The 13,369-nt window shown below is 44.0% G+C and overlaps 1 protein-coding gene across 1 annotated transcript in view; it reads left to right on the forward strand.

Moving 5' to 3' along the window:
• LOC138299751 (galanin receptor type 1-like) overlaps positions 1 to 13,369 on the forward strand; it is a 140,036-nt gene that overhangs the window by 41,095 nt on the left and 85,572 nt on the right. Inside the window, exon 2 of the mRNA XM_069238282.1 lies at positions 9,259 to 9,324. Within this exon, the coding sequence (XP_069094383.1) occupies positions 9,259 to 9,324 (66 nt within the window). The remainder of the gene's footprint in view (positions 1 to 9,258; positions 9,325 to 13,369) is intronic.

Genomic DNA, 13,369 nt, shown 5'->3' on the forward strand with positions numbered 1-13,369 from the left:
AATGGGCATTCCAATGCATCCATCCATGAATTTTGATGCAAATCCCTATCTACTAAAAAAGGTAGACATGGATCTGCATCAAAATGTACTCATCCTCTAAGTAGGTGTAACGTTTGGGATTTTTTTTTTTTTCTCAAAACATTTCCAACTTTGCATGATGGCTGTGCTTCACAGCATACCTTGTAAATGTAGAAGGGTATTAATCTAAGTCTAAGCATAGAATTGTCTGATGCAAGGATATATTTCCAGTCCAAAAACTATACTAGACATCACGCAGAAACTATTGCACTATTGTGCAAAGGTGTTTGCTTGGAACAAGGCTGTCACGATTCGCATTTCTCTTACTGCCTCTGTCAGATGTAGGTGGAGTATGGCTTTGGATCTTGCACGTTCTGGTCTGGCCAAGATAGGGGTGCCCCCTTCCGGTAGCCACAGTGCTGCTAGCAAGATGGAAGCCAAAGCAGTCCATGCCCTCCAGCGGGAGCTCCAGAGGAAAAACCACCAGGGAAAAAACCTCCAGGAAGGAGCTCCAGAGAATAAGAAAAGGCACAGCCGAACTCATGACTCCAAGAACTGGAACATCAGGACAAATCAGGCAGGAACACTCCACAGAAGGAACAAACAGGAGCGAGGACCACCACCAACCAGGAGTGTTGCAACACAAGGAAGAAAGAAACTCAAGCCCCTTATTTACCCGGAAACTGGAAGGGAACCAACAGGAAAAAGGAAAAACGACATATTAAATTGGGAAAATGTCATAGGACAAAATAGGAGAAACGCCATCTTAGAAAGGAACTAGTAAAAGGAAAGAACAGTGCATGCTGGGATAGACAAGCATTCTGGGACAAGGAAACCATGGTCTCATGTCCAAAAGGACAGACAGCCGAAAACCAAGAAAACAGATAAGTATTATATATGTGTCACAGGGGCCACCTGCGATGCAAAAACAGAGCATGCTGCGACCGCGACAAGATCCGCGGCCTGACCCTGGGCCGCCCGACCTCGCCGGTGCACAAGAAATGGACGCTGTTGGCAGAACCGTGTCCTACGGCAGGCTCAACATGCTGAAAAGCGGACCACGGGACGAGAATGGAGCGCAGAAAATGCAGTCAAAAGTGTTCCAGGGCGGAGGGAAAGAGAGAGTGAAAAAGTTCCATATCTTAGTAGTTATGGCGCAGTTCTGCTCTCTCCCTTTGACAAACCTTTGGTTGCTGCACTGTGTTCCATCCAATATTAGTAAATCTGACATTTTCAGTACGTTTCATGAACAACCAAAAAACCCTTGGACATTTAGGAATCACAGTTTTCTCCTGCAATTTGCACAGACTTCCACAACTTAAATGTGGTTAAAGCTACAGTAAATCCGAACATAGCAAATATTTTTGCGTGCGGAGAAATCCCTCCCCAAAAACCTACAGAAAACATGAGGCAGCAGGGTATATTAGTCCACGAAATGTACATGCTTACTTCAACTTTCTTATGTTTACTTTATACTTGTGTGTGATTCCAGAGGTATGTCAGAAGAGTGAACAGGAAGGTCATGGGCAAAAGTGAAGAATGTTGTAAATGTACTTCTTACATTTAGGGTCTACCTCAAAATCTAAGTTTCTGTCAGCAGCGGCTGCCAAAAATCTCAAGGGGGAGGTACGGGGAAATAAATAATTTAAAAAAAATGTATCTGTGCCCTACGCCGCTGCCTTGCACCTCTTCTTTTCTCTTCTGTAGTCCCAGCATTCCTTTGTACACCAGCACAGGCTCCCAAGCAATCCTGACACTGCTCTCATGCTAAACCTAGCATGAGAGCAGTGCCAGGATTGGTCTGAGCTGCTTAGTCTGCCACTCCGACAGTGCACTGCAGCCTACTCATTTTCTCCAACTCGGCTGTGTAACACAACCTAGAGAGAACCCTAAGTGCGGATGTGTGTGTGGCTGGCCTGAGACAGCCGGCCAAACACACAGGGGCACTTAGTGCACAGATTCCACTCCCTCGTCCCCCTCCCGTGGTCCAGCCCCACCCATCCCCGCACATGCTGCTGGCTGAGCAAGCAGCCTTAAAATAAAACGATAATTAAATATCATTTTATTTTACAGCTGTTGCCTCTTACGCTCCGCCATTGCGGAGGGCCCGCCCCTGGTTTCAGCTCGATTTTCAAAGGGATTGTACAAAAGAAATACATTATTATATTAACAGATACAATAAAAATTAAATTAAAACGTTTCCAAAAGTCTTTTTTTGCTAATCTACTAATACTATCTCGTTATGAGTGGCCCAGTATTGGGAGAAAAATACCCAGTATTTATTGGAACCTGCGAATTTTTGTGTGTTAAGTGCCAAAATCCGCATGTTATTCCCCAAAAAAGGTGGAATTGCATGACATTTATCGCACCCAATAAAGTCTGACTCAGCGAGGTTGGATTTTATCAGGTGGGATAAATATCCCCCTACTGACCAGGCTGCTCGTAATGAAAGGCTAAACGTTTATTTTATACACTTTGTGAAATAAATACACATATGTTTAGGAAAACAGACTAAAGTAATTTATTTCATACAGAGCAGGAACTCAGACCTGTTTCTTCCTTCATGTAGATGTTATAGCTGCAGAATTTGGGTAGACCCTTTAATAAGGAAAATTGACATAACTCACTCTCACTCACTCTCTAGCATTGCTAGCCCTGAAATAGTACTGTCAGTTATATTTACAGCAGTTCCTGGCTGGAAAAAAATCTTTGTAAAATTATTTTCATTACAGACTTAATATGATTTTAAAAAAATCATTTTCAGTTCATGTTCCTAAAAAGCACTTCAGAAAGAGCTCATAAACTCACACAAAAGTTATCTTTAAATTCTATCTAGTTATGATCAAAATTATTGGTCCAGTGGACATTAAACCATACAGTGTGCTAACAATTTTGCCTAATTGTTTGGCACAATCTCAAATTCTTCCTTTTCAAATGGTATTCATTTTCTGTTGGGAATTTACCAATGTTGTTGGCCTAATGTGATTTAAAACGGATCATTTGATAATCATATTTCAACAAGCATTGGCATAGCCAATAGCTCTCGGCAATCTGAGTGCTATTGGCGTTGTCAATGTCAGTGTCTTTTAGCCATGTGTTATGGAGTGTAGCAGATGTATGTGGTGTGGATTGGAGTTATGTGGGTTGAATTGGAGTTTGTTGTGGAATTTTGTGGCGTGGAATTGTATGATGTTGAGTGGAGGTAGGTGTAGTGGAATTATGTGGCCTGGTGTGCAGTGGAATTATGTGGATAGTAATTGTGTGGTATTGAGTGTACTGACATGTTGAGCGGGATTGTGTGTCATGGAGTGTAATTATGTAGAGTGGTATTGTGATTTGTGGAGTTGCCTGTAGTGAAGTGGAATTATGTGTTGTGGTGTTGAATTTTGTGCCATGATGTGAAATTCTTTCTTGTGAATTGGCAATATGTGGTGTATTTTGGAATTGTGTTATGGAGTTGAATTATGTGGATTGGTGTGGAATTATGTGGTGTGGAATGGAATTGTGTGGAGTTGAATTCTGTAGCATGGAACTGTGTGGGGTTAAGTGAAATTATGTTGAGTGGAATTATTTGACATTGTGTGAAGTGTATTTATTGGATTGTTGTTATGTGGCATAGAGTAGATTTATGTGAGGTGTGTTTAAGTGGTATTGAGTATCATATAATTAGGTTGAGTTGAATTACGAGGTGCTGAGTGGTATTATGTGAAGTGTAAATATGTTGCGTGTTGTGGAATTGTGTGGCGTTGTGTTGAATTATGTGGAGTTGAATGCTTGTTGTCTATCTACTGCAGTGCTGAGGGAGCAGCCTTCATTGGAGGTTTCTCTTTTTTGCCATTTCACCTCCTCTCCCTCTTGCAGAAACTGGCTAAAACAGTGTGAATGGCATCCAGCAGCTGTTTCTGCACCCCTTGCAAGAGCGTTTGAATCTTGAGATGACTCCAGCTTCAGGCAATTGGATTTATGTCCGCTTTGAAGTTTTAACGTGTGAGTCATTATGGTAAACTCACATTAGACAGTGTAAGATCGACTGCTACACATTGCGCAAAAAGATAAAGGGGGTCATTCCGACCTCGGCGGGCGGCGAGCGCCGCCGGCCGGGCGGAAACCGCCCAAACACCTCACCGCGGTCAAATGACCGCGGCGGTGATTCCAACTTTCCCGCTGGGCCGGCGGGCGATCTCAAGAAGATCGCCCGCTGGCCCAGCGGGAAAGCCCCTGCAAAGAAGAAGCCGGCTCCGAATGGAGCCGGCGGATTTGCAGGGGTGCGACGGGTGCAGTGGCACCCGTCGCGATTTTCAGTGTCTGCAAAGCAGACACTGAAAATCATTATGGGGCCCCCAGGGGCCCCACGACACCCGTTCCCGCCATCCTGTTCCTGGCGGTAAAAACCGCCAGGAACAGGATGGCGGGAAGGGGGTCGGAATCCCCATGGCGGCGCTGCTTGAGGATTCCCTGGGCCAGGGGTAAACCGGTGGGAAACCGCCGGTTCCCCTTTTCTGACCGCGGTTTACCGCCGCGGTCAGAATGGCCCAGGAAGCACCGCCAGCCTGTTGGCGGTGCTTCCGTGGTCATTGACCCTGGCGGTCGGTGACCGCCAGGGTCAGAATGACCCCCAAAATGTTTTTTCCGAACAGAGCCAGCCTTTAGCATGGGCGAGCTGGGCCCATGCCCAGGGCAGTGATGGTCCGGGTAAGTGTACAGGCCTGTCTGTGTGCAGACCACACAGCAGTCACTCTGATCTGATTTTAGTAAACTGCCCTTTAATCATTTTTCCAGCTGCTCTGTCCCGCTTGTAAAACAATCTCCTCACTCTCCTCCCTTCTCATCTTTTCTTATCCTGCTCCCCCACCAGGCCCATCACCTTACATTTGGTGCTGGTGTCATAGAGGTTCATGGAAGGTGAGCAAGAGGCAGAGAGATGTGTGTTCAGAGCAGTCCCGTCAGGGCTAGTGACTGACCTGTGAATACAAAAATCACCAATGAAGCCCACTAGCAGAAAGGGGCAGGCAGGAGAGAGTAGCATAGTGCCACGGAGGTAGGGAAGGTCTTGGGTAGCAAAGAACTCTTCACCCCTCCCCAAAAACGTGCTTGTCTTTTTACTCATAGGTAAAGGGCACAAACAGCGTCAGTGGAGGGATGGGACTTAGGCCCCGGGTCAGGTCATAGTTCACAAATTACTCTATGCTCATTGTGGGCATTTATTACGTTCTGTATGTTTTTAGCAGTATGGTACTTGCAGCTTTGCTTCCACTGCTAAGTACAGGATAGTAACTTGTGGAATGCAAATTAAAATATGTATTGACTAAGCTAATGGAAGCTAGAGAAATACTTTATTCAAAGGGTATGGGGGCCCCAAAGTTGGTTTCGCCCAGGCGCTGTGTGTACAAGGGCCACCCCTACTTCCAAAATGTAGTTTTTAGTAATACCCAGACTGCACATGATGCATTTTTTTATAGAGCTGTCCCATAAAGGCAAGCACTTCACAGCTCAGCTGGTAACTCTCTTGCTCCCTTACATTCCTGCCAAAATCCACATAAAAAAGATTACGGCTTCTTAAATCCTTTTTGCTGCACATACTTGTTGGCAGTCTAAGCTCGCCACAGCATGTTTCTGCAGTTGGGGACCCATGGTTTCACCAATGGGACCTTCTGTTACAGTAACTTGGAAAGCCACCACTGTTTTCAAAATTAAAATGCAAACCACACATGCAAAGTAAGTTGGATGTTCCTACAGTATGCTGCAAGAATTATTTTCTTGGGTTGGCGTGTGAAGAGCTTTGCCTTTAATGGGAGAAGTGACCATTATTTACAGAAATTACGCTGTTTGTCAAATTTAACCAGCGTATCACTGCACAGAATCTCCATGCTGGCAGGGGCTTACTTCATGATACAGATGCTGGATTTGTGTTACACTCGCCATTGCCTGGCAGGCCTTGCTGTGTCGGTATTATGATAAAATGGAAACTCTCCGTGTGACCTCGGGCTATCTGTCTGCTCTGCACAAGCTACCATCTGTGGCTCAGTAGCTGATGTAAACATGCGCCTTGCAGCTGATGCACTGTTAACCTGTGTAAAGAGTGGTGGCTGCTGTTCTGCCCAAAACAAAGCACTTTCTCCAAAGGTAAAGCAATTTCAGGAAAGACAACATGTTCCTGTAAACATGTATGCCAATCTAAGCATACAACCATTTCAGTACAAGGTCATTGTCTGGTATGCACACAGCAGTCCTGTAAGAAGGGCTGACCTACTTCCTGCTGCAGACAAAATGGTCATGTTGACAGATGTTAATCTTCTAATCACTTTTCATGTAAGTGCTTACAATGCCATCCTCTACATATACACCTAAAAAGCATGCTTACATAATATGTTCTGAACCACCCCGACCCGAACAATCTAAAAAGGGGCAGGCACTCACATGAAAAGTAATTAAGAGATTAACATCTTTCCACATAACCATTTCATCTGCATTCAATAAAAAGCCAATGTGTCCTAGCTCAGCTCCCATTGGCTGCTGCTTGCATTTCAAATTCCTCAGGTTACTCCAGGCCTTTTACTCCAGAGTACAAGTGAAGCGCACAATATGGCGCCTGGACTCATAGAGAATATGCCTGGGCAGGACGCAATTATTTACTAAAGGAGGGGGAGGAGTTCAGCAAGCATCTCTTTCCATTAAAAGAGGGATAGTAGCTGCAGCCTGAAAGCTCCTTTCTTCCGCTTCCGGTCCTTAAAGAGCAAGTGAAAACACATGCGTTCTTTACTGCGCTTGGAGCAAGGAAGAGCATGCCGACATCAAACATGTTTCTGTGTGTCCTCGGTAGCCGCTGCAGCACGAAAGCCTCCATTCTTCCACCTCCATTGCTTAAAGAGCAAGTGAAAACACAAACGCTGTTTAGAGCGCTTGAAGCAAGGAAGAGCACACCAACATCAAACAAGTTTTTGTGTGTCCTCTGTATAACAGCGGACAGAAAGCCTCCATTATTTTGCTCTCATTGTTTTAAGAGCAAATGAAAACATGAGCGCTCCTGACAACGGTGCTGGAATAAATAAAAAAACAGCACTCCTGAGGAGGGCTCATAAGCCAGGAAAAAAGAAGTCCCTAATTTGATGGTAAAATGATAGCAGTGAAGGTCTAGCCTACTTAGTCCCTGCTCTCTGGGAGTGATAACCACAGGAAGAGGCATGACAAATGCATGCAATGGGCAAATGGAGATAGACAATAGCACAGTGATGATGGAGTCAGCAAATAGGAAGACGATGGGTGGGATGAAGCCCACGCAGTAGTTACAGCATGTCTCGGTGACAGCGCAGGCACGGTGTCTAGAGCGGAGACCTAAAAACATCCTTAGGAGAAGTGCCACATCTCCCATAAAGTTCATTTTATTTATATGAGTAATGATTTAGCAGCAATCGTGCCTGGACTCCTGGAGGCATCAGACTGTTCCACTATGTAGCAAAGTAGAACACATCGAAAAGATAAGCACAGAAATTTAGTCAGAGACGATTTCATCATGAAAGAAATTATTTGTTAGCATTGTGAATGGTTTTAAGTAGATGTTTGTTAAGGACCTTCTGAAAGAGAGCATGTTAAGAATCAATGTACGATGGCAGTAAATAAACATAGAAGACATAAATATTTAGTACATGTTCACACCAGGGGAGATCAATTGACACTCTGAACAGAAAATAGTTTTATTTTGTATCGAGTTTATTGTCACTGATTTTACTGACACAAGAAGGATGAAAGGCTCAATGGACCCTCCAAGAATCAAACCTGTGACTATGAGGCCATCCACACATTACTCCAATAATCTGTGTATGACCTCATTGACATTAGCCCACTGAGCCACCTAATCCAGCAGAAGAGCTACATAAATTTGGTGTGAGACAGGGGGATTGTTTTTCAATTCCAATACAGCAAGGTGTTTGATCGTATGATTACAGACCACCTGAGATGGTAACTAAAGTTGTATTCATTTCACATCCAGTTTTGACCAGTATTACTGGATTATCAGGCTTTAGAAAGTATTGCTTGCGCATAGTCCCAGGATTTCAGTTGAGTGAAAATCCAAATCAAAAAATATATGCTGTTTTGGGTCTCGCCTACCAGACTGCACATTTGTAGTCTGTTGCAAGACGTATTGTTAGCTCACAATTGGTTTAGAGCCTGCCCATTGCTTTTCATTGGTTAGCTTCACTGTCACTCGCATTTGCTTTTTTATTATTCGCTGGCATGTGTGGGATTTCCTCCCTCATCTTGTGTTTGTCTTTCATCTGGAGCATGGACACATTACTGTCTCTTTACACTGCTTTCTTTTTCAGTCATTACTTTCTTCTTTTTGTACAAACACTCCACAAGACTGGATGTGTTTTCCAATTGTCTTCTCTCACTATGCTACTCTTTCCCACCCCCAACTGTGATGTGCTCACCCTTGTGTACTCCCTCTGCCTGCAATGCTTTCACAGCCGTGTGCTTCTCACACTTCCAGCTCCGCATTGCTCTCTCTCTCACCTGTTTGTTTTTTCTCCTGCCCTCTGTTCGCCATGTTGCTCTTCCTCTCTCCTGTTTGCTCCTAGTGTGCCCTCCATGTTGCTTCCCACCACCCACACTCTTCTTGTCGCTTATGGCCCCTAATGTTGTTTCAACCCCCATTAACCCCTGTGTTGCTTACCCCACCCTCTTTGCCCGATGTTACTTCCATGTCCCCAATCCTGTGTTAGTTACCCTGCCACTTTCCAACAAAAAAAGTTCACACTTTTTTTTTATTTGCCAGTCCAGAGTTGGTAATGCTGTATAGCATGGCTAAATGTTATTGACAAAGCCCAAGGGTCCCAAATGTGAAACCTATTGGCTTTAAATTCACCATTTGCTACCAATGTTCAAAAATATGCCTGGAGTGAAATGCTTAAAAATATATAAAAAATACACTGTAAAATCTTATTGTAGTGTCCTGTATCCCCCAAAAAACCCAGGTGGGTGTATTTTGTGCCTTCAGTATTGGGATTCTGGGTTAAAGAAGAGTGGACAGGCAGAGTGCGGGAGTCATGGCTTTCTCAACAGGTCTGCCACTGCAGAGACCTTTGTAAAGGACAGTACTTACCAGTTTAGGGGTTTATCAAAATGTATTTATTGAATAACACATCATGCACTTTTTCTCCTCCCACAACATTCATCCTTCTTCCACCCACTTCTTCCCTTCCCCACGTCACCTATGTTTTCCCTCACCATTTCATATTTTAGGTCCTTTTACACCTTCACAGGAAAATTCGGATCCTGTCCAAGAAGTCAGAACATTCCAAAAGAAAGGTAACAATAAGACAATTTTCAAATGGTTCTATAAAGTCTTGTTTGTCTATGACTTGTGCTGTATTGGAAGAATTGATTTTTGATACAATCAGAGATTTTACAGATTATAGTGATAAATGCTGGTTGTCATGTTCACATATTGTGAGTCCTTGGTTACATTACAGATCTGTGTAACTTGCGCCGCATGCTCGTGATCCATTCCACTAAACACACAGATGCTTCCTTCATTTACAAATACTGAAGGACATGGTTATAGACTTTTGAACAGATTTATTTACTAGAAGATTTATTTAAACAAAAGGTACAAAATGGGCAAGCAGCACTGCAAGATATGCACACATTGAACAAAGTTATTCAGGGAACAGGTAACACACAAAAGCCCAGCACTAACACATCCTATACACACACAGACAGATGCACCAGATATGAAAACTTGAAACATGATGTGGGGAGAGCAACGTGATGGCAAGACAAAGGATGAAACAATAGGGAGGGGGAAAGGAGTAGAGAGAGTAGTGGGAGTGGATGGTTAAGATGGAGGAGAGTAGTGAGGCAGAGGTAAAAGGAAGAAATAAGGGAGTGGAGTGGGACAAGGAGAAAATGGAGAAAATGTAGAAGAGAGGGAAGAAAGGAAGAAGTGATAGGTGGAAGAGGGGAAAAAGAAATGGGAAGTGGTCTGAAAAAAGGAAAAGAGGAATAAAGAGGAGGCGAGGAGAAAAACAGAAGAGAAGAGTAAGAAGGATAAAAGCAGGAGAACAGGGGATAAAGGAAAGGAGTGAAGAAAGAAAGATAAGGAGAGGTTAGAGGAGTGGAGCAGAATATAAAGGTGAGGAGCATATAGGTGAGCATAGGAGAGAAGAGAAGAAAGGCCTTTAATAAAACCACCCAATAGGTGACCAGGACAGGGAACCATGATCAGAAACAAACATGGGTAGGACCAGATACCATCATCTCACTCATTTTGCAGATTGCCACTGTCAGCAAGGAAGAGCAATGTTAAGATGTAACCAGCCTGATTGCAGAGGATGAGTTCCAGAGGGAAGAAAAGGGCAAGAACAAGGCAAGGCTCAATGTTGCATTCATGGGAATGCCATAGCATCATCCACCTGGCCCACAACACTACAAATACAAAGAGGCCAAATTAAAGTTTGGCGGATGCAGTAGTGTACGTCAGAATGGTGGAGGATATCACCTCTACCATCTGGTTGTGTGCTCCACCTGCCAAATTTAGAGTTGTCCACCAGCCCAGCAATAACTTTGTGCATTGGAAGAAACCTCCATCAAGAAAGTTTGATGTATGTCTGCCATTTGTTTTGAGGGATATGCCCTAAACTTTTCAAAACATCCGAAAGTGGAAGTTTGTCACTGAAAAAAAACATAATGACCACCACACTCTGGGAGTTTTCTCCCATGGTGTGAGGGTCTGGATTTTGTTTTCCTGTCCCTCAATCACAGGTATTACCTGGCAGTGGCGGAGAGGAACATAAAGAGATCACATGGTCCTCCCTAAATTGGGAGGATAGTGTTACTGTCCTTCTTCTGCTGGACCCTACTCCACCAGCTGTAAGAGGAAGATTCCCACCGACGGAGGTGAGTGGACTGATAGTTTGGTGCACAGTGTTTGTAACTTTATTTATCAAACCAATATATTTTTTTATCTACAAGGGATGTAGTGGATTGGTGGTTACAAACACAACTAGTGCCCGTCAGCCCTGCCCTGCCCAGACTTGATTAGTATCACCCACATGATCTATAGTACACCATCACCGCTGCCAGTGAACCTCATTGGATGCCGTACTCCATAGAGCCCCATGTTAGCCAATGAGGAATAGCACGGCGGTGCAAGACCTCCTTCCGCCATGATGTCCAACGTCGGCGGAGTTACATCACCTCCACCTGTCCATAATTGCAGGACAGGCGGTCGCCATTTCATGGTGGTGGACAACAAACAGAAATTTGAAACTGCGTCATTGCTGTGAATTGTACATACATTGCCATTCACATCGTCCAATTACATACATGCCCAGTTGCACTGGGGTGGTGGTTCCATTGTTCAGTTTGTGTCACCCTTCTCACTCTTGTGTCCCTTAAATACCTACCACTGCAGAGGAATAGGAGCAGGAGGCAAGCCCCCGTGTACAGACCTCTTGTGAACTTGGCTACACTGGAGGAGAGGCATATAATACTGACCTATAGACTGGAAAGGGCCACAATCACAGAGCAGTATACTCAATTGGAGCCTGATCTGCTATCAGCTATCCGTCACCCCACTGAGATCCCCCCTCTTGTGCAAGTTCTATCAGTGCTCCATTTCCTGGCAACTGGTTCTTTCCAAGTGACAGTGGGCTTGGCAGTAGGAATGTCACAGCCAATGTTCTCAATAGTGCTGGCAAGAGTTTTATCTACACTATTGAGAAAACACATGTAAAACTACATCACTTTCCACCAAGTGGAAGATCTGGCCACTGTGAAGGCTGGATTGTATGTAATGGGACTGTCTCGTAGGATCTCATTAGTCTAATGAGACTACTTAGTTAATCAATCAATCAGGAATTTGTAAAACGCACTACTCACCCGTGAGGGTCTCAAGGTGCTGAGGTGGGGTGGGGGCTGGAGGTTGGGGAGGTGTTTTTACTGTTCGAACAGCCTTGTCTTGAGAAGTCTCCTGAAGGTAAGGAGGTCTTTGGTCTGACGCAGGTAGGTGGGAAGGGTGTTCCACGCCTTGGTGGCGAGGTGCCAGAATGATCTGCCGCCGGTTGTAGTTCTGCAGATGCGTGGGACAGTTGCGAAGGCGAGGTCGGCGGATGAAGATGCTGTGTCGGGGTATAGAAGGAGAGCAGTCTGTTGAGGTATTCTGGTCCGGTGTTGAATTTGGGCAGGATTTGGGTGGCAGAATCACTTGTACTGCGGGGGACTCAGTCTGAACCCACACCAGGTGACACCTGTTGGTCAAATCCGGGGTTTCTTCTGGCTAACTAGCAGTGCTTCATCTCTACCCAAGAGTAGGGATGATTGGTCAACCGGGCGCATGACACAAATGACTCCTCAGGGAAATCGTGGTCACTCAGATCTCATCCGTTTCTCTCAGTTACATTAGTCTGACATATACAATGACAATCAGAGGCAGAATGTAGTTCAATAAGGTTTTATTGAAGTAACTTCATCTTAGATAATAAAACATGTATTGCAATAACTAGGACGGTGAAGCACAATAGGATTAAAATTGTGACAAGGAGAGTGAAACATAAAAACAACGCTACCATATTGTCATTAAGATCGTTAAGAATAGTTCCTATCTAGCCTATGTGAGAGCACAGCAAGTTAAGCTCTAATTCTGCCCTTCAGGTTCCCCTGGGAAGACATCATCCCTCAAGAGGCTTGTAGTCTACATAAGCAACTGCATCGAAGCACTCAGCAATCAGCATAGTCATGGTCATCTGGCTGGAATCTCCCTCAAAGTAGTGTTTTTATGATAAAACAGCTGATGTTCCAAGAAAGGATCACCATCTAAGAGTGTGTATGTTTCTGTGAACATTGGAGACAAAGCGTACCACTTTTTCCAGCATCCTATCTTACTGCAGCCTTAAGAAAAGCACAGAGGGAAAGAAATGTCTTGTTTAAGAACGCAGTATTGACCTAGGCTACGAACAGCTAGATAGAGAAAATAAAACAAGACTGCATATGTAGCTATTGTTGAAATAATATAACAAAGCTAGAATAAAACATGTCTAGGTTAAAGTACACAGCGGCAGGCCTAGTTTGCTAAAATAACGTGTATAAACCTATAGCTAAAATGGCTACACAACACCCTCCCCTGGCTGGTTCAAAGGTGGTTCAAAGCTTAATTATATATATAAAAGCCACTAAAATTCATCCTAAAACATATATATGGGAAGGTCAATAATGACAAGTTAAAAGACACTTGAGCATGTACTTAAAAGACAATTTAAAATGTTAATTGTGGTGTCAGGAAAAGCCGAATTTCAAAAGTCTGAGTCAATTTTTAAAATCGCCAATTGAATCCGGGACAATTGAAGACAGGAAA

Source organism: Pleurodeles waltl, chromosome 6, assembly GCF_031143425.1.
Source record: "Pleurodeles waltl isolate 20211129_DDA chromosome 6, aPleWal1.hap1.20221129, whole genome shotgun sequence".
NCBI classification, from domain to species: Eukaryota; Metazoa; Chordata; class Amphibia; order Caudata; family Salamandridae; genus Pleurodeles; species Pleurodeles waltl.